The sequence below is a fragment of the Biomphalaria glabrata genome, chromosome 16 (assembly GCF_947242115.1).
Source record: "Biomphalaria glabrata chromosome 16, xgBioGlab47.1, whole genome shotgun sequence".
Classification (NCBI taxonomy): Eukaryota; Metazoa; Mollusca; class Gastropoda; family Planorbidae; genus Biomphalaria; species Biomphalaria glabrata.
Genome location: NC_074726.1, coordinates 31660705 through 31686997, shown reverse-complemented (window position 1 = coordinate 31686997; position 26293 = coordinate 31660705). Strand labels below are relative to the sequence as shown.

Here is a 26293-nt window from a genome sequence, read left to right as displayed (position 1 = left end):
ATACTATTTACTAATGAGATATAAAATATACACAAATTTACTGTCTATGGTGTCAAAATTTACAATTACTGTTCAACTTCAATGCAATATATATAATTGTACTGCACAAAATTACTGACTATTACTTGATGAGATATATAATATACATTGGCATAAAAATATTGTCTGCCTGTGTCAAAATTTACACTGTCCAACTTCAATATACTATTTACTAATTAATTGTTGGTGCACCTGAAGTGTCTGGTCGATTTTTGGGGCACCTTTTTCATCCTTCAACTGTCTACGAGTGTTTACATACTATTTACTAATGAGATATAAAATATACACAAATTTACTGTCTATGGTGTCAAAATTTACAATTACTGTTCAACTTCAATGCAATATATATACTTGTACTGCACAAAATTACTGACTATTACTTGATGAGATATATAATATACATTGGCATAAAAATATTGTCTGCCTGTGTCAAAATTTACAAGCACCTGAAGTGTCTGGTCGATTTTTGGGGCACCTTTTTCATCCTTCAACTGTCTACGAGTGTTTACATACTATTTACTAATGAGATATATAATATACACAAATTTACTGTCTGCCTGTGTCAAAATTTACAATTACAGTTCAACTTCAATGCAATATATATACTTGTACTGCACAAAATTACTGACTATTACTTGATGTGATATATAATATACATTGGCATAAAAATATTGTCTGCCTGTGTCAAAATTTACAATCACTGTCCAACTTCAATATACTATTTACTAATTAATTGTTGGTGCACCTGAAGTGTCTGGTCGATTTTTGGGGCACCTTTTTCATCCTTCAACTGTCTACGAGTGTTTACATACTATTTACTAATGAGATATAAAATATACACAAATTTACTATGGTGTCAAAATTTACAATTACTGTTCAACTTCAATGCAATATATATACTTGTACTGCACAAAATTACTGAGTATTACTTGATGAGATATATAATATACATTGGCATAAAAATATTGTCTGCCTGTGTCAAAATTTACACTGTCCAACTTCAATATACTATTTACTAATTAATTGTTGGTGCACCTGAAGTGTCTGGTCGATTTTTGGGGCACCTTTTTCATCCTTCAACTGTCTACGAGTGTTTACATACTATTTACTAATGAGATATAAAATATACACAAATTTACTGTCTATGGTGTCAAAATTTACAATTACTGTTCAACTTCAATGCAATATATATACTTGTACTGCACAAAATTACTGACTATTACTTGATGAGATATATAATATACATTGGCATAAAAATATTTTTTTCCTGTGTCAAAATTTACAAGCACCTGAAGTGTCTGGTCGATTTTTGGGGCACCTTTTTCATCCTTCAACTGTCTACGAGTGTTTACATACTATTTACTAATGAGATATATAATATACACAAATTTACTGTCTGCCTGTGTCAAAATTTACAATTACAGTTCAACTTCAATGCAATATATATACTTGTACTGCACAAAATTACTGACTATTACTTGATGAGATATATAATATACATTGGCATAAAAATATTGTCTGCCTGTGTCAAAATTTACAAGCACCTGAAGTGTCTGGTCGATTTTTGGGGCACCTTTTTCATCCTTCAACTGTCTACGAGTGTTTACATACTATTTACTAATGAGATATATAATATACACAAATTTACTGTCTGCCTGTGTCAAAATTTACAAATACAGTTCAACTTCAATGCAATATATATACTTGTACTGCACAAAATTACTGACTATTACTTGATGAGATATATAATATACATTTGCATAAAAATATTGTCTGCCTGTGTCAAAATTTACACTGTCCAACTTCAATATACTATTTACTAATTAATTGTTGGTGCACCTGAAGTGTCTGGTCGATTTTTGGGGCACCTTTTTCATCCTTCAACTGTCTACGAGTGTTTACATACTATTTACTAATGAGATATAAAATATACACAAATTTACTGTCTATGGTGTCAAAATTTACAATTGCTGTTCAACTTCAATGCAATATATATACTTGTACTGCACAAAATTACTGACTATTACTTGATGAGATATATAATATACATTTGCATAAAAATATTGTCTGCCTGTGTCAAAATTTACACTGTCCAACTTCAATATACTATTTACTAATTAATTGTTGGTGCACCTGAAGTGTCTGGTCGATTTTTGGGGCACCTTTTTCATCCTTCAACTGTCTACGAGTGTTTACATACTATTTACTAATGAGATATAAAATATACACAAATTTACTGTCTATGGTGTCAAAATTTACAATTACTGTTCAACTTCAATGCAATATATATACTTGTACTGCACAAAATTACTGACTATTACTTGATGAGATATATAATATACATTGGCATAAAAATATTGTCTGCCTGTGTCAAAATTTACAATCACTGTCCAACTTCAATATACTATTTACTAATTAATTGTTGGTGCACCTGAAGTGTCTGGTCGATTTTTGGGGCACCTTTTTCATCCTTCAACTGTCTACGAGTGCTTACATACTATTTACTAATGAGATATATAATATACACAAATTTACTGTCTGCCTGTGTCAAAATTTACAATTACAGTTCAACTTCAATGCAATATATATACTTGTACTGCACAAAATTACTATTACTTGATGAGATATGTAATATACATTGGCATAAAAATATTGTCTGCCTGTGTCAAAATTTACAATCACTGTCCAACTTCAATATACTATTTACTTATTAATTGCTGGTGCACCTGAAGTGTCTGGTCGATTTTTGGGGCACCTTTTTCATCCTTTAACTGTCTACGAGTGTTTGATTTGTGATAGGGCAAAGCAATTGTGAATATATAATATTAAAAATAGATTTTTATTAATTTATGTAAATGTTTACTATTTTCACCATCTGAGCTGTGAATGAATCTTGTTTTTAATGACCCAACTGTATAAAACTTAGCTCTTGAGCTATGAAGGGGGAATAACCCTTGAGAGATTATGGGCATGACATAGCCTTAATTGTGCTGATGTGCCAAAAACAAAAAATATCAATACCTTCCAACTGTTGGGCACCTATATGGTCATCAATTGTTGGAATACTTCATCCCTCATACCAACTGCTGGGCACCTCAAGTTTGTCCAATCAGCTGTTGGGGCACCACAAGTGTTTCAACACTTTTTAGGCACCTCAAATGTCCTTATAACTGATGGGGCACCTCAATATCCTATCAATTGGTAGGGCACCTTAAGTATCCTAACAATTGGTAGAGCACCTCTAGTGTCCTATCAATTTGTAGGGCACCTCTTGTCCTATTGTTTGGTAGGGCACTTCAAGTATCCTATCAGTTGGTAAGGCACCTCTTCTTTCTTACCAACTGTTAGGTCACCACAAGACTCCTATTAACTGTTGGGGTACCTAAAGTATCCTATCATGGGGCATCTCATTCATCCTAACAACTCAATGGTCTTATTGTTGGGGCACTCTAAGTTTCCTATCAATTGTTGGGCACCTCATCCATCATACCAACTGTTGTTCACCTCATGTTTGTCCTATCAGTTGTTGGGGCACCACAAGTGTCCTAACAACTGCTTGTCCTTTTAACTTATGTGGCACCTCAAGTGTCCTATTAACTGTTGGGGCACATCAAGTATTCATTCAACTCTCTCTCTATATATATATATTATATTATATTGTGTTAGTTTTGATTACCATTATAAATAAATAAATAAATATATATGATTATGGTTATTATATATTATATATAATCTGCAGTGTTTTTACAAATGTGTAGTCCTGCTTATTACTCCCAGAACCACTTTTTTTTTTTTCAGTTTCATTAGCAACATATGAATTTATATATTTGAAATGTTTAATCACACTTCTTTTTACTGAAGTTTAATTTTTTGTTAACAGATATCAAGCTACAAAATAAAATTCCAATTTTTTAGGTTCTCGCCTATATCTGCAATTTATATCTATATATTAAGTTTTGTTACCTTGAACTCTTTCAAGTTTTTGCTACACAACTTTATATTTCAGATTCTTTTTGTTCTTCCTTAGGTTCAAATGTATCAGTTGTTTTTGTTGACAGATATCAAGGTACAGAAATAAGAATCTAATTTAGAGTTTTTTAAAGCTTGATTAGTCATAATATTTGCACTATTATTTCCAATATGTGCCAGAGTGTCTGCTAAATGTAACTAGTATGATTAAAAACATGGTCATTGCAAAGTCTAACATATGGACAAGTAGGATGCTTGGGGCTTGATTCAGTGAAAGAATGTTGGACAAGCAGAAGTGTTATGGAGTGTGTGTGTTTTTATGGTGACTGTGGTAAGAGGTAAGCGATTGGATGTGAATGATGCAAAAGTGGCATTGTCGTCACTGGGTCTTAGTTAGGGGAGACGACTCCAGAATGTAAGACTGAAAGGCTGTGTTATTGTAGTGAGTTAGATTGTAAGAAATTTTATTACTTAAGTCTACTACATTTATTTCATGTGATCACAAGTATTATAAATGTTATATTTAGTTTCGTTCACAAGGAAGTTGTTCATGTTCTTATTAGCTAAGATATATTATGCCTTCAACAGTTTAGTTGCCTACCAGCAGTTTGGTGCTACAAGTCAACAACAGTCAGACTAAATTAAATAAAGCCATGTCTATTTCTACATGATTTTGTTGCTACTAACCTGGTGTTACTAACAACTAACTCGAAAAGGGAGAGGGGAATTATCATCTTATTCATGTACTATTTACATTAGATTTTTACCAAATTATTTTAATTTTTACTACCCTTACTATTTTAACTGTGAATAGACCTTGATTTTAATGATTTAACTGTATAGAATTTAGCCCCTGTTATGTAGAGAGAGAGAGTAGTCCTTAAGGGACTGCAGGCACGACATGGCCTAAATTGTGCAGATGTGCATAAAATCAAAGAAATAAAACATTAACAAAATGTGTATTATAATTGTCACTTTTCCTCTACTTAGAATTTTTTTCTCTCCTAGATTTTCATAATTTTTTGTTGAAGTCATTTCAGTTTTCAATTATTTTGTGCACCAAGTTACAAGAAAAAATTTAAGCAAGAGAGGTCACTACACTAAGACTTTGTCTTCTCATAAGAAAGGATGGCTGCCTGGTCATGTGATATGTGCACTGGACTGTGTATGTTCATCTTGATGCTCATATCTTGCCTGATGACATTTATTCTGCTGAACATTTGGTCAAGGAAGTAGATTCTCTTCAGCTCTCAAGAAACATTCAAAACATGTCAAACATTCGACAAGAATATCAAGTGCAATGTACATGTAAGTAATGTTGAAACATCTGATCTCATTTATGCATTCTTGAGGACAATCTGCAGCCACTAAACCAGTTACATCAGATCTGGATAAAGTGGTCGCTTCCTCTTCATTAAGGCTAGAACAGAAAGATTTTATAACTCTTTTACTCCACTTTCTGTCAGTGTGTTTCATGGTCATTAGTCACATCACAAAGAGGTTTAGTTTATTAACCAGTGGTTGTGTATGACTGTGTCTTTGTATGTTTTGTGTGTGAATGTTGTTCCTGTTTGTATCTATATTGTCGTTGCTATAGTGGTAATCCTCCGGGTAAACATAATCAAACTAAATTTTCATTTGTTTGGATCTTATCTGGTGGGAATTTTAAACTTAGTAATCTGCTCTTAGCTTACTTTTGATTTTTAAGTACATTCTAAAAGAAATACAATAGATAAGGATAGAAAAAGAAAAGCAAACAATAAAGAGATTTGCTGAAACAATATAAAGTGAAATAAAAATATATATATAAAAAAAAAGAATAAACCTGGAGATTTTGAAGGAAAGACTGCTGTTGCCAACTCAACAAAACCAATGAGTTTGTACTGCAAGCAAAAGAACTTAGTTGTGATTTCATTTTGCTAGAAATGCACAAACTTAATAGCATAATTTTCACTCTAAATATTAAAGCTTTCTGTATTCTGTACACCAGATACACTACATAGCTAGTTATTTATTGTTTTCTGGCATAATTGAAAATCTCCAATAAGTTCCTTAGACTTAAATGACTTAATTAACCTTAAAATTTTTAAAACTTTATTTGTTTGTTATTCTTTGCTGCTGTATTAGATGTCTTGGGTGTATTTTTTTTTCTTAAAAGTTTATTCATAAAATACTAAGTTAAAACATAAAGTGAAACCTGCATCATCATAATAGTTTTGTTTAACATGAAAAGAAAAGCAACAAAAGAATTTTTTTTTTCCTTTTCAAGGCAAAAGTTTTTCTTATTAATTTTTTTATTCTTATTTAGACCAACATGATGAAAAGGTAGACAACATGAAGATGTAGACCAACATGATGAAGATGTAGACCAACATGAAGAGGTAGACCAGCATGATGAAGATGTAGACCAACATGAAGATGAAATGTAAACCAAAAAATGGGTCAAGAGATGTATGGAATACAATGGTAAGCAATGCTGTGTATATCTCTTTATATTTTCTTTATACTAAACCCCTGAGTAAAGCTTTGCCAAGTTTTGTGTTTCACTGACTATAAAAATGTTTTTATCAAATTTTGTTCTCTTGTATTGACAGTGAACATCTTGAGAAGTAAAACAATTCCTAGAGGCAAAGACACAGACACACCGGATCTATTAGAGATTTTCCTTTTCTACCATCATTTAGAGACTTCCTTGTGCTCTAAGGGAATATGTCATTATCTTTTGATTGCTAATTGGCATTGATGTTTTTACATTCCTACTGCGTCTGAAAGAAATTAACATTTCCCTAATGCTACTTCAAAACCAGACCTTCTCAAGACAATTTTAGTGACCAAGCTGCAATATGGGACTCAGTAGGAAACAATGAAGAATGCTCCTAACCTCAGGTTGAGTAACCATGCTCACCTACTAGAGTGGCGACAAATACTTCTACACCCACAGTTATACATCCTGAACCCTGTAACCCAACCTCACAACATGGTTACATTACCGGAAGTGGTCGCAAGGTCAGAAAACCTAACAGATACAATGGATAGAACAATGAACAGGTACAAGTACTCAAGTGATGTACTTTGTGAGAACTATTTAGGTGGAATCACCATAATTGACTTGTATAAATCTTGTTCTATATTTAGGTATATCTTGACAATCAGTCCAGTCATTTGTTCATTTTTTTTTTAAATATTCCTTTTTTTCCCCTCAATCTTCTTGTTGTTTCAGTTACATGTTTTTGTATTTTGAAGGAGGAAGGTGCTTTGGTATATTATCCTTATTATTATTGTACCAGTATTAAGCAAACTTGTATATCTTTATTTATTCATGAATTCTAAAGCAGAACATCACTTCCACCGGAAAATGTTGTAACAACTATCCGTGTCTTCAGTTAACATTCAATACTCTGTACAGTCACAACGCCAAAGCCTTGCTAGATTATGCTTTTAATTCAATTTGTTATCTCCCCTGCTTTTGTGTGCTATCATATAATTTTTTGTGTCACATCCCTGCACAATTTGTTCTATGCTTTTTTACAGTATAAATAGCGACTTGACATTATTTAGCTCTATTATAATATTGTTATATTATTATATTTAAAATAAAACTGTTAACATATTCTATGCTGTTATAATATAAATGTTTTGCTGTTACCATGAATACAGTTTTGAGTTTTTGTCTGATTTCTTAGAGGAGAAATTTTCCATAAATAATAATAATAAGGCTTATCTTCAAGTCCGAAGATTAGTGAGAAGTATGCAGTATTCCCCAGCTAGGACCTACATATTTTGCTATAAATAAAGAGTATAATAATATTTACTACTTGGTATTGTCAGTCTTCACTAAAGCAATGAGTTTATCCCCTTAGTGTGTTTAAAATTTTCAAATACTAATTCACTTTGTATTATCTATTGGTGATCATGGGGTATCCACTTTGTCATCTCCATAGTCTCTGGTGTTAACACTCACTGTCCTGTTGGAGGTTACGGCTAGGATGTAATCTCTCTTTCTGATGGAACACATGTAAAACCAACAAAACAAACATTAGACCTAGACTTTATTAACAGGTAAATTTTTATAATTGTGAACTGGCGCTCCCAAAGCTACTTTTATGTATTTTAAATTTTACTTCTGTAGGCTAGTGCTAAGCTGTATACTTGTATTTCTGCCTATTATATGGGTTAGGGTGGAGTACTTAAAATAGAGCCTATGCTGTTTCCTGTACTGTTGACCAGTGGTCTCTGTGTCAGTTTTAATTATTCTGTACCTGGGACTGCCTGTAAGTTTCAGAATTTTTCTTTTATTTTTTAAAATTTTACTATGTGTAAATCTGTTTTATATTTGAACAACTGTCAAAATAACTAGCAGTTTTTTTTTTCTAAAGTTTGTTTTAAAAATATGGCCAAGCCCTGCCCAGTGCTGTCATGATGGCCACTTCTAATGTTTATGTACTAGATTGTAACTGCTGCCTTAGTCATTGAAATTAAAGTCTCATTTGAATTTCTTCTTTATGTTTCTAGATTTCTTTTAGTTTGCTAGTTTAGTTTAGTTTAGTTGTCTGGTTGCTTAGATGACTCAAACCCCTTGGTCACAGAGGTGCACAGATACAACCCACCCAGTAGTGTTACAATCTGGCAACTGTAACTTCTTGTTATCCCAGGCTAGACATGACCTTAGGCCCTGACAGGCTAACATATTCTCTCATTCCAGACAGCATTGTCCCTAACAATAAATAATTACCTTGCTTTAGTTGTAGAATGAAAGATGAGCAAACAGTTAAAAGTTTCTATAGAATTCACTTGGAGGTGTGGTGGCTAAGCGGTAAAGTGCTTGGCTGCCAAACATAGGTCTAGGGTTTGAAGACCATTTTTTTTATAATGGTCCTAATATAAAGAAAAACAATTAGGCACCTTTCGGTCCACCCAGCTCAAATGGGTTCCTGACATTTAATGGAGAAAAGTAAAGGCGGTTGGTCATTGTGGTGGTCACCTGATACCCTCATTGACCATAAGACACAGAAACATGATTTTTGTATCATCTGTCTTACAGATCGCAAAGTCTGAAAAGGGAAATTTATTTTCACTTGAATATTTTCACATTTTGCCCTACATCTAAAAGCTTCTCCCATTTTTTGTCTATCATTCACTTTGTCTTTGGAATGGTTTCTTTTTGATAATGATTGAATATTGAAGTCAATTAGATTAGTTGACTATGACTTTGTAGAGGGTAATCACTGACTAGATGTTAGTAGCATTTCCTGTCATATCTTTTTTGGTAATTTCATTGCTGATTAATTTCTTCTTGTTCATTGAAGTAATTACTGTACATTTCAAGGTGTATTGAGACCAGCACAATGACCTATTTTCCCTTTACCATTAACTTTTAAATACATTAATAGTTATCTCTTAATATGAATTCAGTAATTTAGCACAGACCAGTTACAATTTAAAAAAAAAATGAATGCCACTTTGATTGCAAGGTATACATATACATCAAAATGAGTCAATCAAATCAATGTATACGATATCACAATAAAACTGAAAGTGCTGCACAAATAAATATTTAGTTGTACATTGGTAGTCCTAATATTACTTTTAGTAGTAGAAATAACTAAATTCATTTAGATCAGGGGTGGGCAAATTACAGACCACGGGCCACATGCGGCCTGCCAAAGTGTTTTTTGCGGCCCGCGGAAACCTACAGAATTCAGGTGAGCCCACAGATTAAACATATAAAAATGCAAATATATTAAAAATAAATAATTTTAAATATCTTATCAATTATGATACTTAAATGGCCTAAATTGTGCCGATGTGCCTAAAATCAAGTCAATCAATTATGATGAAGAAGCTAAATAAACATTCTCTAAAGTTTTAAGCAAATGAAGATTATGCTTATTGGTAATATTTCGAAACAAGACACACACTCAGACCAGTATTTATGTAGAACTGTGTTGAAAGTGTTGGGTTGGCTTGGAACAAGATGTCAAGTGTAACAACTGATGGAGCCCATGCTTTGACTGAGAAAAACAGTGAATATCAGACATATTATTGACCTAATCATCTCAGTGATCAAACTTATCAGAGCCACAGACAGTTTCAAGAAGTACCACATGGGCAAGGTATTGAAAAGAATATGGGGTCTCAAGGAAAATTTTTTTTTTCCTTAATGACACTGACAGTGGCTTTCTTACTAATGTTTCTAATGAAGAGTTGCAATGGGCTACTTGCACATCATGAAATTTATGAGCATCTTTTCAAGCTTTTCCATTTCTCCAGTCAAGCAAGTGAAAACAGGTTTTATCATTTTGTAAATGTTAAACATACTATACCACTGACTCAAGTCCGTTTCAGCAGACAACATGAAGTTTATTTTACCATAATAATAATAATAGTACACTGCACTCCTTGTTAGTGCTACAAGTCAAAAAATAATAACAATCCTATCCACATAACAGCGGTATCAAAAGTATCCAATATAAGTTAGTTACAAATCACGTCCGCATCTCAGCGGGTAACAATAAGAACAATTGCTACTAGTGACACTGGAGCTCCAACTATAGATATCCATTGCAATACGAATAATACTTTAATATTCAATAAGCACATGATGAAATCAACTCTCAAATATAATTAATCAACAATCATTAGTCCATCGACTTTCATGCTATATACATATATATACACCAGTCCAGGAAGCAACGTCCAACCTTCCTGGACCGGGAGCAAAACCTTACTGACTTGACTTGACTGAACTCAAAGTCAACTTTATTCATTCTACTTCCTGTTTTCTACATCAGGAATTCCATGTGTCTTTTAAACTCTTAACATGACGTGAACTTTAGATCATGCAATGTCAACTAAGACTGTGACACATTTTCCTTTGCTGAAAGGTGAAACTATTTCTAGTAAAAAGAAAAGAACAAGACTTATGGAATTTGAAAACAAATGTTAAGACGTCAAGAACTTAAACCATTTTTGAATATCCTCACTTCACCATTTAGTACAGAAGCTGATTCAGCTCCCGAGGAAATACTTCCTAGCAAATTATGACCCAAAAGAGAAGCAGTTTGAAGGGTGCATAAGCTGTATTTCCACACTTAAAAAGACTTGATGCTAAACTTTGACATTTTTGGATGCACAAGAATATTTTCTTTTGTTTGAACATATGCAACCAGAAGAACAAGTGGATGCTGACTGGCTGTAATTTAACAGCAGTCACAAAGATAAGAACTAGTAAAGCTAGTTCCAGAGTTCCGGAACATTATGCACAATTAAATACTTCACATTAAGTATAACTGGATTGTTGTGAAGAATGAATGTGATGTAAAAAGACAGTAACAAAATTTTTAAAAATATTAGTTAAATTAGTTTCAAAAATTGCTAAATCTTGTTATAATTCCTCAATTTGAATGTCTAATACAGTATACAAGTAAATTAATATACATCTAGCATATTTTTCTAAGTTGTAAATACAAATTATATATATGTGGCCCCCTATTCCTAAAAAAAAAAATTTAATGCGGCCCTCAACAGAAAAAGTTTGCCATCCCTAATTTAGATGGTTGATTTTAAAAAGGAGACAATTAAATTAGAAGTTATACTAATTAGACATTAAAAAAAAAAAGAAAGATACAAAGGGATAAAATAAAGTACCAGTTGTTATTCTTAAAATAAAAAAAAATGTATTTAACACATTAGCATATTCTGTTCCAAAAATATAAACTTGATCAGAATATTTATTGCTAGAGTTGTATACTCTAAACATTACTACAACAGATATATTGACATGCTGATCTATTGGTTCCCATGGGATAAAACACTGTTAGGCAGTCATCTAATGAACAATGTAGATAACACCCAGGACTATACATAAATACTTCATGTCAACTTAATAACATTGTCACTACCAACGAGGTTCAATGTACAATGAATTTACACTGAATTCTATAAATGATTATAAAAACTAAAATGCAAGTAAATAAATGCTTTCACTATGATATACATATTCTACATATATACAAACAAAACAAACTTGATATGAATAAACCAAAATTTTTATCACTTTAAAAAAAATTGTTCAGTGCAGAGAGTACATTAAATATGAGATGTTTTTAATATATAGCTATAAAAACCTTAATTATGTAATACAATAAATATGTCATTGTACAATATTTCATTTACAAAACATAGTTGAAAAAAGTCTAGTAATATAGCAGTGTTCAGTGGTAACATTTTCATAAAGAACTCTTAAAAGAAAACTACAGTTGATAATCTTATCTTATATAATACAGATGTTACTTCAAAATAGAAGATAATGCATATATTAAAAAGTAAATTAAGTTATTAGTAACAAGTAAAATACATGCCAGTGGTTTCAAATACAAATATATCCAGTTATCATTTATTAATAGGTCTAATCACCTGTACAGGTACCATTTATTCAAAAAACATTCCACATAAAGATGATGTAATCTCAAAAATGAAATGTTTTCTTTTTAAATTTCTTTAGCATTTACATTTTTTAATGGAATCCTGTGGTTAATTAACTGTACTTATACCTATTTAAATTTCAATGACAAATATCTTAAAATCCAAAGTAAATGAATAATAGGTACCTGGTAAATTTAAATTAATAAACATTGCAAGTTGTCTTAAAAAACAAACACCCAAATTGACCTTTGATCCCTCTTTCATGAACACTCTCAGCATCAAGAAAACTAAACCATTCATGAACAGTATTGTCTTGAGCATAGAAGTGTGTTATTTGGCGACTACAAAAAGTTTTATACAATTAATCTCAATCTTTTATCACTAAACAGATAGAAATCTTTCTGCTAGACAAGTAAGCAATGGATTTCAGATATCCCTCACAGCTTCTGTGGTTGAATGATTCTCAGAATAAAAGCTGCTTAGAATAATATCAGTTGAGCTTGACCATCACTAAACAGAATTGACAGGTAAGGGGACACACAATTCGTTCACTGAAATTTATAATGCAGAAATTTTCAATGGTAATTATGAAATTTTTAGAAAAGATAGGGCTGATAATCATGGAGGAGTTCTTTTAGCAATAAAAAACACTCTTATAGCAGAAGAAATTACCTTACCTAACTCAAAAATATAGAATCTACATTTTGTAAAATTAATACCACCTCAACATCCCTAATAATAGGCAGCATTTACAGACCACCAAATTCTAGTTTAGAATACATGCAGGAACTATGTAATCAGATTACTACACTTAAAGAGACAGATAAAAATGCAGTTTTTTGGATTATGGGTGATTTCAACATACCTGATATAAATTGGAAAACACTAACCATAGATAAACACCAAAACCCTAAGGACATAAATGAGCTTTTCATAGAAACTTTACACAACCTAAGTTTATATCAAATCATTAAAAAGCCAACTAGATTAAACAACACATTAGATCTCTTCTTAACCAACAGACCTGGATTAGTAGTTTATTATGATATTATCCCTGGTCTATCAGACCATGAGATCATAAAAATACACAGTCAGATAAAAGCAGTAGCCAATACAAAACCCCAAAGAAAAATTGTACTCTGGAATAAATGTAACCTAACACAACTACACCAAGCTGCATTAAACTTTCAACAAACATTCTTATTAGAAAAAGACATTAACCAACCAGTCGATGACCTCTGGAATTTCATTAAAAACCATCTTAAAAGCATTATAGAAAATCATATACCAACTAAATACACATCAAACAAAATAAATAAATGCTGGTTTAATAATAGACTAAAGAAGCTTTGTAAACAGAAGGAAAACCTATATAGAAAATTTAAAGAAACCAAGGCAGAAAGAGTTTACAAAAAAGTATATAAAAATTAAACACCTAACCCAAAAAGTAAGCAGACAGCTGCAGAGTGAATACATAAACAATGTAATATCTAAAGATAACAACAAAAACCTATGGTCATACATTAAGTCTAAGAAAATGGAAACAACAGGCATAGCGCCTTAAAAGATGAACATAACATAATACATAATGATAATGAAACTAAAGCAAACATCCTAAACAAATACTTTGCATCAGCATTCTCAGCCCCAGGAGACAAAGACATATTACTTAATTTGAACCAAGTAGACAACATAGAAGATTTAGTAGTACAAGAAAATGGAATTCAAAAACTATTAGCCAACACCAAACCAAATAAAAGCGTCTGGACCTGAAGGTATTCCAGCTAGATTACTCAAAGAACTAAGCAATGAACTAGCCCCAGTGTTCAAAATACTCTTTCAGGCATCGCTTAACCAGGGCAGAGTACCAAAGGACTAGAAAGAAGCTAATGTCACCCCCCTATTTAAAAAAGGAGAAAAATCTGACCCAGGAAACTACAGACCAGTATCACTTACCAGCATCACATGTAAAATCCTAGAACACATAATATGTAGCAACATCATAAACCACTTAGACAAACATAATGTCCTCACCCCATACCAACATGGCTTTAGGAAATATAGATCATGTGAAACACAACTAATAGGACTAGTGATGATTTTTCAAAAGGTTTAGATAATAGTGAACAAATAGATGCTATCTTACTAGATTTTTCCAAGGCTTTTGACAAAGTTCACCACTATAGTTTGCTTAAACAATTAAAATATTTCGGCATTAATGGTCCACTGCATCAGTGGATTAAAAATTTTCTGATAGGGAGAGAACAAACTGTAATAATAAATGGCTCTAGATCAACACCGATAACAGTAAACTCAGGTGTACCTCAAGGAACAGTCTTGGGTCCACCACTATTTTTAATTTACATAAATGATTTACCAAATTGCATTAGTTCAGGAACAAAAGTCAGATTATTTGCAGACGATTGCATAATATATAGAACAATAAAAACAACACAAGACACAGATATTTTACAAAGAGAATTAGATGAATTACAGAAAAGGGAATCAAATTGGAGCATGTCTTTCCACCCAGATTAATTGCTATAACTTAGCCAAATAACCTCAACGAAAGGAGTATAAAATAACAAAATAGAATGTTTAATAACCAAATAGGAAACTAGATCTAGAATTACACTAATCACATCACAAGCGTCGTTTTCATCTCTAATCATCGGCCATCTTGACTTCCTCTCTTATTTCATGTCTCTGTCCTGTGTCTCATGGTGCGCAGTCTCACACCTAATGACAGCGTGCATTGTAGAGTCATAACACCAATTGTTGCAACTCTCGGCTAGGCACTCAACGAATAGGCATGCAACACAACACAGTGTAACAGGAAATAAAGACAGGTGTTTATTCACTAGGACAAACACATAGCATCCTTCAGCTTCCTCAGAGTCTTTCTACTAATTTACCAGTCCTTTAGACAGCAACCCGAATGTGGACCAACGACAGCCTTCCCCGCTTCGTTCCAGGTCCCTTCTACAACCTTCAGGCAGCACCAAAAGTTTGCTTCTTAGTTTCCCAAACATTCAGAATCTTCACAATCCCTGATGCACTGTTCTTCTCTCCATTCTAGTCTCTTCCTGTTTACGTTCACTAGTGCGCTAGTGCGCACCTCAAGCACTGGTGCAAGGCAGGGTTACAACACTACCCCCATGTTTACACAACATTTGAATAGTAGCACAACGATTATATAGGAAACTAAAAGCAGTGATAAATCTAGGATTAAAAAATACTGATAACAGTGAAAATAATTTCACAACAGTTTTACAAGTTTTAATTAATCTTTTAGACATTTAAAACAATGTTTAATGATTATAAATCTGTCTACTAAAGCAAAAAAAATTTCTTTAATTTTCAAAATAAATTATTGTGACCAAAAAAGCTATCACCCTAACTTCAATACTGCTTACCAAGACAGATTGCAACTTATAGTTCGTCCATCGTGGTTCGATGATGACCACTTTGTCATCCAGGGGGCTGAGGGCTTTGCACTGGGGTTTTATGCCTCCTCATGTGGCTGGTGAGACCTATGTGAGCCCGGAATGTTCGGCCGCACACTGGGCAGGTTATTCCAGCTGGAGCTAGTGTCGTGGGCCTTGCTTTTCTTTTCTGGCGTTTTTCTTCTGCCAGCATTGTTCTTTTTTCCCCAGCAACCTGTGCGCCAGTTTTCACAGCGCGACGCCATGATGCTCTGTCATGTGCCTCTGTCTCCCAGGTGCCTGGGTCTATGCTGAACGCCTTCAGAGAAGCATTGAGGGTGTCCCTGAAGCGCTTTCTTTGACCACCTTGCGAGCGCTTTCCTTTGCTTAGTTGGCCATACAGGAGTCGTTTAGGGATGCGGTGGTCTTCCATTCTGTAGATGTGACCTGCCCATTGCAGCTGGGACTGCATCAGGATTGTGTGGATGCTTTGCAGACACACTCTGGTATTTTGTCTTGCCATTTGACATTTAGTATTTTTCTCAGACATGTCATGTGGAAGTGGTTTAGTTTCTTTGCATGTTTACTGTACACTCTCCATGTTTCTGAGGCATATAGCAATGTAGGGAGGATGACGGCTCTATAGACCCCTAGCTTGGTGTTTGTGGAGATACCACGTCTGTTCCAGACATTTGTAGACAATCTGCCGTAGGATGCACTGGCCTTGGCGATACGCAGGTCGATTTCACTATCGATTTTTCCATTTCTGGAGAGTGTGCTGCCAAGATATGTGAATTTGTCCACTGCGTTTATATCCTGTCCATTTATAGTAATGCTTGGATCCATGTAGGCTTTCCCAGGAGCAGGTAGATGTAAGACTTCAGTCTTGTTCGTATTGATGGTAAGGCCAAAGTCTGAGCATGCTCTTGAGAAGTCACTGACGATGCTCTGCAGATCGTTTTCAGAGCAGGCATTTAGGGCACAGTCGTCAGCAAATAGCAAGTCTCTGATTACTGCTGCGTTTGTTTTTGTTTTTGCTTTAAGCCGCCTCGGGTTGAGTAGGCCACCATTAAATCTGTATGATATATTTATCAAGACAGATTGCAACTTAGTTTCTGGATCAATGACAACAACCACTTCATGATTTTCTCATACAATGTAGATCAGAGATTTCTGTGTAAAGAAAGGAGATTCAATTCAGAAGTTGCAAGTCAGAAATACAAAAAGCAACACAAATATGTATTTGCAAATACAGACAAAAATATACCACTCAAGGCTGAATTCATTCATAGAAATTTATGGCAGAATACATAGAAATATGAGAAGTAAATAGCTTGATAGACAGAAACATGACCTGTAAATTACTTGATAGGGTTAATGTTATAATTGAAATTTAACAGTAGACTTCAAATAAGAAAAGAATGTTAATGTATGTTAAATTACAGGTTTCACTAGTTTAGCTAATAGCAATTTGAATATTATTTTACACTTGGTAACTACATGCTTCAACTTTACTCTGTGCAAAAGTGCAGTCCTACCTTGATTTCTATCAAGTGATCTCCAGCCTACATGTTTCAGTTCTTTACCAGCCATTAACATAAGAAAATCAAAGCCATATTGTAAATCATGTGAACTATCTGATTTTTCTTCTCTTCTACAGCAAGATGTCTTCACTCAATGCATAATTCCCCTAGAATGAAGAAGATAAGATAATCCATGCATTGTTAACAGAAAGATGTCAATTAACTGTGATGTCATCCTCTGAGCTGAGTCAGCTACAGCTGCTCCCAATGTTTATTCCTGTCAAGAATGCCTTGCTTTGGCAAGTCTTTCAAAACCTTTTACAACTTACACCTTCAAGTGTCTTTCAATGAACAAATCATGTTGATCCTCTGCCAACATAAAGAAGTATACATAGATATTAGCATTTCAAAGTCATGGGCCAAAAGCTCAGTCATTTTTCATTTCGTTTCTATATCAATATTTTGATTTTTTGTCGGCTAAAGGATTTGTGTACCTCATAGGAAAACAATGGGGTCCTGGGTTTGAACCTCCAGCCTCAATGAAGATTGGGATTTTGAATTTTTAGGGTGCCCCTCAGTAACCCAACTCTAACGGGTAACTGATTTTAGGTGGGGAAAATTAAGGTGGTTAGTCATTGTGCTGGACACATGACGACCTGCTCATTAACCACTAGCCATAGAAACATAACCTTGACATCATTAGCTCCATAGATCGCAAGATCTGAAAGGTAAACTTTACTTTTTTTTTTTATTAATATCCACTGTGCATACTGCATCCCATTACTTCTTACTTATGTACAATAGATTTCTCTTTTCCCTTCCTTGTGTTTCTTGAATCTAGTATCTTTTTATAGAGCAATCTGATACCTCTCCACAAAGCTAATGGATTATATTATTTGTCATAATTTCCAAAAATAGAAACTAATTATTTTATAATGAGAATGTGGGTATGTGTGTTGTCTATCCAGTATCCAAAACTACACATTTTTCAAGAAAAAATCAACAAATTAAACATATTGAAAAGGTAATAAAAATTAACAAGGAACAAGGCTTATGTGAAGGTCTTTCTAAATTTTATTAAGATTTGTGGTTAAACAGTAGAGTTCTTTTTATTTATTTAAATAGATCATTGAGTGTAATACTTCAAGACCTATATCTAGTTCCTAATCTTCAGACAGGTGATCATGGATAAAATCTGAACATTTTCATTTCAATGTATGGATTCCATGGTGGAAAGGTGTTCTACAGCTTCTGCAAAGATCATGCAGTATCCACCCTAGACAAACAGTATCCACCTTAGACAAACAGTATCCATTTCTATATAAAAAAAATACATACATATAATTTTCTTTACATATTAAAAGAAAAAGAGAAAGATTACCTGAGGTGACCAGACACCATCAATAAAGCAATATTTTTTTGAGATATCAGTTACTGGTTCGGAAACTGCAGATGGATCAGTCACTGTACAAAACTTGGTCAGTAAAATTTGAAAAGTAGACAACTCCATGGTAAACAATAAAATCGCCACCTGAAAACACAAATAAACAATAAGAGGATGTAGACACACACACAAATTATTACAATGTATGATTTTAATTCAATGTGAGCCAAAGGAATAGTTATAACCTTATATAGCCTTAAACACATCAAACATTTGAACTAGTGACCAATACTGCACCACATTTTAAGGATAAATGTATAAAATATACAGCTATTTTATTTGAATAAATGTGAATATTAAAGTCAATATAAACAAATATGAGACTGTGTGACAAAAGTTTAACTTAAATATTACATACTGTTTGTGTTTTTTTTTTCTCTGTGTTCTCATTATAAATTGTAGGGTTCAGATATATATATATATATATTTATCGAAGATGAACTCCATTATTTTCAGATCAGGCAGCTTTCCATACAATCTTTATTCTAAAGGACTGTTGGGGGCCAGTATTTTGTATGGGCCTCATGATAAAACAAGGCCACATGTTCTTTTCACTAGTTTCAACATTCAGAATAAGTGTTGCCTCATTATGTTGTGCCCTGTTCAAAGGTGAAAAATAGTTCATTGACTGTGTCCTGATAGAATGTAACATGCATCCTTAATCCTGATGTTTGAGTGACAACTGTTATATTTTTGGTTTATACTACTCTTTTTTTCTTTTTCTATTCTCTTCTGGATATAGTGGAATTTAAGAAAAGAAAAAGTAAAGTACCCCTTTCAGACCTTGTGGTCTATAGGGCAGATGATGTAAAGGGCATCTGTTTCTGTGGCCTATGGTTAACGAGGGTGTCATGTGTCCAACCACCTCTACTTTTCCCTAACTAATGTCAGGTACCCACTAGAGCTGGGTGGATTCAAGAGGTGCCCAAAGATCCCAAAATTAAAAACCCCAGTCTTCAGCAGGATTCAAACCCTGCACCCTGGTTCAGTAGCCAAGTGCTTTACCACTTAGCCACTGCACCTCCCATGGAATTTAAGACTGCTTAGTTATTCTCCCATTTGGGCAGTGTCAGATTTTTCTTCTCCTCTATTTGAAAGTGTGCTGGGATCCATTGGAGAACAGTTTTCTTGCTATTATTGTTGAGATTTATAAGAGCTGTCCTGACCTTTTTGATAGAGGAGGCATCAGATTTTTTTAAACATTAGAAAGAAATGTTTATTCATTAGAAAGTGTGCATGAGAGATCGCCAGTGGCAATTAAATTTTCTAATCTTTCTCAATTGAGCCATTTATTGAATAAGACAGCTCCTCTGTTACTGGTGGATTCTTAAGATGATTCATCTGTATAATTGACCCACTAGTTATTGGTTTATTAGATTTGTAGAAAAATATTCACCATTTTCTTGAGATCTTTCTGATTGTGATAAGATTTTTTGGTTATGTTTTCAATACTGTCTCTTACAGCAGAAAGAGAGCTTAGGTCCCAGGGGAGAGAGTCATTGCACTGTTTACCTGATTCATAAATTATATTTTATAAGTGGTGTTTCTTTGAGATTCTTGTATGAAATGAGGTCTTTTCAGTTAGTTTTGAGTGCCAGACTTGTGGGTTTAAGTTTTGAGTGGGTAGCTCTCTTAGGTTTTCATTTTAGTAAACTGATTAAGGATTATTATTTCTCTTATTTTGTCCAGAGAAACCAGGGAAAAAATGATCTCTTCCATTGCTTTGAAGGTTGTTGTTTTTATTGTTTGGAGTTAGGTTTTTGTTTTACTTTTTTACTTTGACAATTTTCTGTAGAATTGACTGCTGAATCATATGATGTAGCACTGTGTTCTAGAGTGATGTAGCTGGTACATTTCTTTTTCAAAATGTAATTTGCTTATGGAAGCTCACAGCCTGCTAGGTGGTTGGTGTTAGCCTTCCCTGGTTGTCCAAGAAGTCTACATCTGAGTTGCCAGTTACACTGATGTGATTTGGTATCCACTGCATCTAGTGTGTTGTAGCTGGTACATTTCTATTTCAAAATGTTGTGATTTGGTATCCACTGCATCTAGCGAGTTGTAGCTGGTACATTTCTATTTCAAAATGTTGTGATTTGGTATCTACTGCATCTAGCGTGTTGTAACTGGTACATTTCTATTTCAAAATGTTGTGATTTGGTATCCACTGCATCTAGCGAGTTGTAGCTGGTACATTTCTATTTCAAAATGTTGTGATTTGGTATCCACTGCATCTAGTGTGTTGTAGCTGGTACATTTCTATTTCAAAATGTTGTGATTTGGTATCTACTGCATCTAGCGTGTTGTAGCTGGTACATTTCTATTTCAAAATTTTGTGATTTGGTATCCACTGCATCTAGTGTATTGTAGCTGGTACATTTCTATTTCAAAATGTTGTGACTTGGTATCCACTGCATCTAGCATGATGTAGCTGGTACATTTCTATTTCAAAATGTTGTGACTTGGTATCCACTGCATCTAGCATGATGTAGCTGGTACATTTCTATTTCAAAATGTTGTGACTTGGTATCCACTGCATCTACCGTAATGTAGCTGGTACTTTTCTATTTCAAAATGTTGTGACTTGGTATCCACTGCATCTAGCATGATGTAGCTGGTACATTTCTATTTCAAAATGTTGTGACTTGGTATCCATTGCATCTAGCATGATGTAGCTGGTACATTTCTATTTCAAAATGTTGTGATTTGCTCCCAATTAATATTTCCATTTTATATCTTTTTCAATTTTACTTTTTTTTTAGTTGACTTTAAAGACTGTCATTTTAATCATACTGCCATGTAAGATCTTTAAATTTGTTGAACCATGGATTGGGCAATCATAAATCTATAAAGGTTAGTATGAGTGAAAGCATAAATGAGTTTGAATATAACTATATCAAACAGATTAAAAAAGTAAAAGTTCTCCTTTCAGACCTTGTGGTCTATAGGGCAGATGATGTTAAGGTCATCTGTATCTGTGGCCTATGATTTACGAGGGTGTCATGTGATGTGGCCAGCACAACGACCAATCACCTTTACTTTTCCCCAACCAATGTCAGGTACCCATTAGAGCTGGGTGGACTCAGAGGCGCCCAAACATCCAGAAATTAGAAATCCCAGTTTTCACCAGAATTCATAGCTGGAACCCCCAGCATGGAAGCCAAGAGCTTTACCACTCAGCCACCACGACTCCATCAAATTGATTAGGCTAAAAGTAGTCCTATAGTTCTTTGAGTGAAAAGAACACAAGAAAACAGTGTTTAATGAATAAAAAATGGAAGAAGAAACTTTTTTTTCCACTAAAGTAAATCAAAGTAATGTTCCCCTTTCAGACCTTACAATCTATGGGGCTGAGGATGTAAAGGTCATCTGTTTCTGTGGCCCATGGTTAATGAGGTTGTCAGCACAACAACCACCCGCCTTTACCTTCCCCATCACATCAGGTACCTTTAGCTTGGTAGACATAGTCATGTGATCATGGCACTGCACACATATTGTTGGTAAAAATCTGGTTTCTATGCACAGTCAACACACGCTTTTAGGCACTTACCATGGATAAGTCGAGCAAAGAAAGATATAGTCAGGAAATTACAGAAATAAATAATATTGATCCTTACACTTTGAAAGCAAGCCATCATAATAAAGAAAATGATTTGCTGCCCTCCTTGTGTTATCCAGATCTCTTCACTTATAATCTTGTTCTACTGAAAGTGCCTACACAATCACAAAGGATGAATTCAAGGTATTCCGAATCAATTTTATTGTTAGACCTAGATTAGATCTAGATCTACTAATCTAGACTAGATTCTAGATCTATATTCTAGCTATTTAAGTTAGCATATCTAGACATATATACAACATTCATATAGATTGTGATAGAGATCTACTCTTTACTCAAGCCTTCAAGGTCTAGTATTCTAGATCTAGATCTATGGCTATATAGATCTATTATATATTATATACAAAATCTGAATGATGTCTCAGATTAGAGTGTGACTAGATCTAGAGTCTAGCCTACATAATACTTAGTAGGTCATTCTAGATCTCATCTAGACTCTATAGAATAGATCTAGATAACATCTAAAATCTACATATCTCTGTTGCTGCATATTTTAAGCATATGAGACTTAATCTTTATCCAATAGATTTAGCTAGATCTAGTCTTCACTTCTAGGTCACTTGATAAGATAAATAAATTTAGCTTTTATATAGCGCTACTTTCATGCTTATAGCATGCTCAGAGCGCTATGGTCCAATCAATCTCATTGGTGGACCGGAGAGGAGGGGTATCTGGAAGGTTTTCATATATATATATATATATATATATATATATATATATATATATATATTACATATTAGTATTATAATTTATTAGATTAGAGATAACTTATAAATATATATATGGACTATGGTTACAGATAATAGTTACTTATTATTAGATACTAGTATTATCTAGATCAGATCTAACTTCTAAACCAAAGAAAACTTTACTATCCAGTTTAGATCTAAGTCTAGGCCTGAAGACTTTTTAAAGTTTATTCAAGGACTAGGCTCATCGGGTCTAGTAACTTGATAAATCTAATGGTCCTAGATCTGATACTAGTTCTGTGTTTCTTTTACAACTTTCAAATGCTCCTTAAAATTTGAAGCTAATTACACCTTAGCCCAAACCTTTTGGTTGTTGCGGCTGAAGCACTTGACTAGTCTCGATTGAATTTTTGGTGTAGACTTAGGTTTTTAATTTCTATATTTTTAGGACGCTTCGAAGTCCAACCAATGTCTTGATATGAACAGGTATTTTTTATTATTTTTTTTTCTTTTCATTATACAAGAGCTCTACATTTATTACTAAAATGTTATCGCTATTTTTATTTTTGAAAATGTCTACAGGCTTACAAGAGTTTAGCAGCTTACAACCAGTTCCTAGATGGTTGGGTTCAAGATATTATGGCTTTTAAACCACTAGCAAAGGTAAGTAATAAATATTGTTATATTATACTAAATATCTTGATATTCATTGTATTTGCATGTATATGAGACCAATGTCTTGATATGAACAGGTATTTTTAATTATTTTTTTTTCTTTTCATTAGGTTCTTCACTCTCAGTGGTTAGCAGAAAAGGTACTGCAGCCCTGGATAAGTCGAGATGGTATTATTCTATCAGCCCACTGTTCTTGTACAGTTGGACTTGGAGAGTCCTGCACTCATGTGGCAGCCACTTTATTTATGCTGGAAGCCAACACCAGACTAAAAGAGAGTAAGACAGTTAGTTACAGGTTGTCATCTTACTGGATAAATCCATCAGAGCTTAAAAAAGTTTTGCCAACTAAGGTTTCTGAGATTGACATCACCTCATTAAAAAACAAAAAGTTAAATTTGATTCTCTTGTGAACAACATCACTTCTAAAAATAAAAATGTACAGGCTATTAAATCCAAAGAAACTATAAAGCTTAGTATAAATATTTTTAATTCATTTATTGAAAGTAATGAGACAACACCTTGAGTTGTTATTCCAATCAGATATTTTACTATGTTGTGCTTATATGATGGCTGCCTGGTCGTGCGGTTTGCGCGCTGGACTGTTGTTTGGATTTATCGACGGTCGAGGGTTAAACCCTACCCGCTCCCATCCCCCGTCGTCCTGCGGGAGGTTTGGACTAGGAAGTAAACTATCTTCAACTCTGAAGGAACATCCGAAACATGTAAAACATTTTACAAATATTTTTTTACAGGAAGAATAGGTTTGTGCCTGTGCTTTAATGCTGCTAGGTCTTTCAATGAAAATTTCAAAACAGTCATTTATTACTGTCACCTTCCTGCCATAAGTACTAATAATTTCTTTGGGCCTGAGACTCTCCTTATTGGGCCAGAAAATCAAATCGGACATGTTGACATACATAACATCCAAAACAGTATATGAATATCTTAGATGCAGTTGTGGGATGAATTTTGAACATATCAGCTAATACATAGGCAGGTTTACCTAGAATATTTGAATTAATGTGTGTTAAAAAATATATTTTTTGTACATTCATAATTATAGTAGTTAAATTAAATGCACCAAGATACCTGTGTGTAGTCGCCGAATGAACTCTTTATGTTGTCTGTTGTATTTATGTGTATTTTTCTGTTGTGTTGTCTTTATATGAGAAACGAGTCCTTGTAATCACAACAAATTTCCGTAAGGATCAATAAAGCAGTCTTAGTCTTAGTCTTAAATTATATATATATATATATATATATATTAATTATTATTATTTTATCTATTAGTATGAAAATTGTAGATCTATTCATTCAAGAGACCCTTAGTGGAACCTGGTACGACCAATCTCGTTGAAGACTGGTAATTTGAATTTTGGGATACCTCTAAGTCCAACCAGATTTAAATGGTATTTGACATTAGTTGGGGAAAAGTAAGGTGGTTGGTCATTGTGCTGGACAAGACATCCTCGTTAACCTAGTCCACAGAAACAGGTGACCTTTACATCATCTGCCTTATAGATCGTAAGGTCTTTAAAGTTAACTTGTTTATTAAAAAAAACATTTTATTTCTAGATCAATACCTGTTCTATGTAACTGTTTGAATAACAATGGATGCCAAGAACTATTTTTTTTTTTTATAAAGTATCTTAGTTATTAATTCAAATAAAGATGTCTGCCTGGTCATGCATTTTGCGCAATGGACTGTTCAGACTTACAGATGGTTCTGAGTTTAAACCCTGCACATTCCCATCCCCTGTGGAAATCATTTCTAAAAAGTTAAATCTAAATCTAATCTAGATTGAAAGATTCTAGTCAATCTAGCTAGAGCTTGAGAGTCGAGTACTATGTCACAATCTATGTGTGTGGATCTAGTATGTATGTTTAGAGTATACTATTATGTAGAATCTATTTATATTGACTCAAGCTCTATACTAGATCTAGACCAATTACAGGCTATTTATAATACTATCACGATCTAGATGCATGTTTATAATCTAGACTTGTATTAATTATTAGATCTAGCTCTAGATTCTAGATACAGTTTTAAGTCTTAGATCTAGACCATGAAAAAACCTTCTAGATACGAATCTTGATTAGATTTCTAACTTACAACTTGTATTTGACCTACATGTTACTTTATTGTTGTTTTTTTAAATTACTATTTAGATCAGTAGATCTACTAAATGTAGCCTGAGAAGATTTACCTATAAATCCTATATGTTAAGATATATAATCTAGATCTGTAGCATTTACTTTTGACTTTAGCCATAGGAGTAAGTGATACACTATTGTTGGAGCATAGTGATATAAAATCTAGTCTTTATACTAGAATATAGTATAACTAGCATTCCAGACTAACATAGGTGGACATAGGTTTCACCAGTCACATGAGGAAGCACTAAACCCCAGTGTAAAGCCCTCAGCCATGATGGACAAACTATTGTATCATCTAGTTAATATAGATCTATCTTTATCTTATTATAATT

At 33.5% G+C, this 26293-nt stretch overlaps 2 protein-coding genes and 1 long non-coding RNA gene across 13 annotated transcripts in view; 2 read left to right on the top strand and 1 right to left on the bottom strand.

Moving 5' to 3' along the window:
• Positions 1–8504, top strand: part of LOC129923277 (uncharacterized) — a 30299-nt gene extending 21795 nt beyond the window's left edge. For 7 of the 10 annotated variants that reach the window (XR_008775213.1, XR_008775212.1, XR_008775214.1 and 4 more), the window contains 3 exons: positions 4067–5316; positions 6317–6474; positions 6603–8504. This is a non-coding gene — a long non-coding RNA (uncharacterized LOC129923277). The remainder of the gene's footprint in view (positions 1–4066; positions 5317–6316; positions 6475–6602) is intronic. The other 3 variants (XR_008775209.1, XR_008775210.1, XR_008775211.1) reach the window with 3 other exon arrangements.
• Positions 8505–15681: 7177 nt separating this feature from the next.
• On the bottom strand, positions 15682–17491 carry LOC129923269 (uncharacterized). The gene is made up of 2 exons (XM_056013536.1): positions 17396–17491; positions 15682–17030 (listed from the first exon to the last, which is right to left on the bottom strand). The coding sequence occupies exon 2, from the start codon at positions 16405–16407 to the stop codon at positions 15904–15906; it is 504 nt and encodes a 167-aa protein (XP_055869511.1). The 5' UTR covers positions 16408–17030; positions 17396–17491; the 3' UTR covers positions 15682–15903.
• Positions 17492–19213: 1722 nt separating this feature from the next.
• LOC129923274 (uncharacterized) lies at positions 19214–24279 on the top strand. 2 transcript variants are annotated; one of them, XR_008775191.1, is made up of 5 exons: positions 19214–19433; positions 21584–21674; positions 22500–22563; positions 23712–23792; positions 23915–24279. XR_008775191.1 is itself a non-coding variant. In XM_056013542.1 (3 exons), the coding sequence occupies exons 2-3, from the start codon at positions 23769–23771 to the stop codon at positions 24212–24214; spliced, it is 324 nt and encodes a 107-aa protein (XP_055869517.1). In that variant the 5' UTR covers positions 23567–23615; positions 23712–23768; the 3' UTR covers positions 24215–24278. The 2 variants fall into 2 exon arrangements, 1 of the variants encoding a protein (XP_055869517.1); XM_056013542.1 differs by lacking the exons at positions 19214–19433; positions 21584–21674; positions 22500–22563 and adding an exon at positions 23567–23615 and having other exon boundaries at positions 23915–24278.
• Positions 24280–26293: the final 2014 nt, after the last annotated feature.

Coding starts and splice junctions, on each gene's coding strand:
- LOC129923269 (XM_056013536.1), bottom strand. CDS start 16,407: ATGTCTGAGAAAAATACTAAATGTCAAATGGCAAGACAAAATACCAGA.
- LOC129923274 (XM_056013542.1), top strand. CDS start 23,769: ATGGCTTTTAAACCACTAGCAAAG. Junction 23,793..23,914: donor CTTTTAAACCACTAGCAAAG/GTAAGTAATAAA, acceptor TCTTTTCATTAG/GTTCTTCACTCTCAGTGGTT.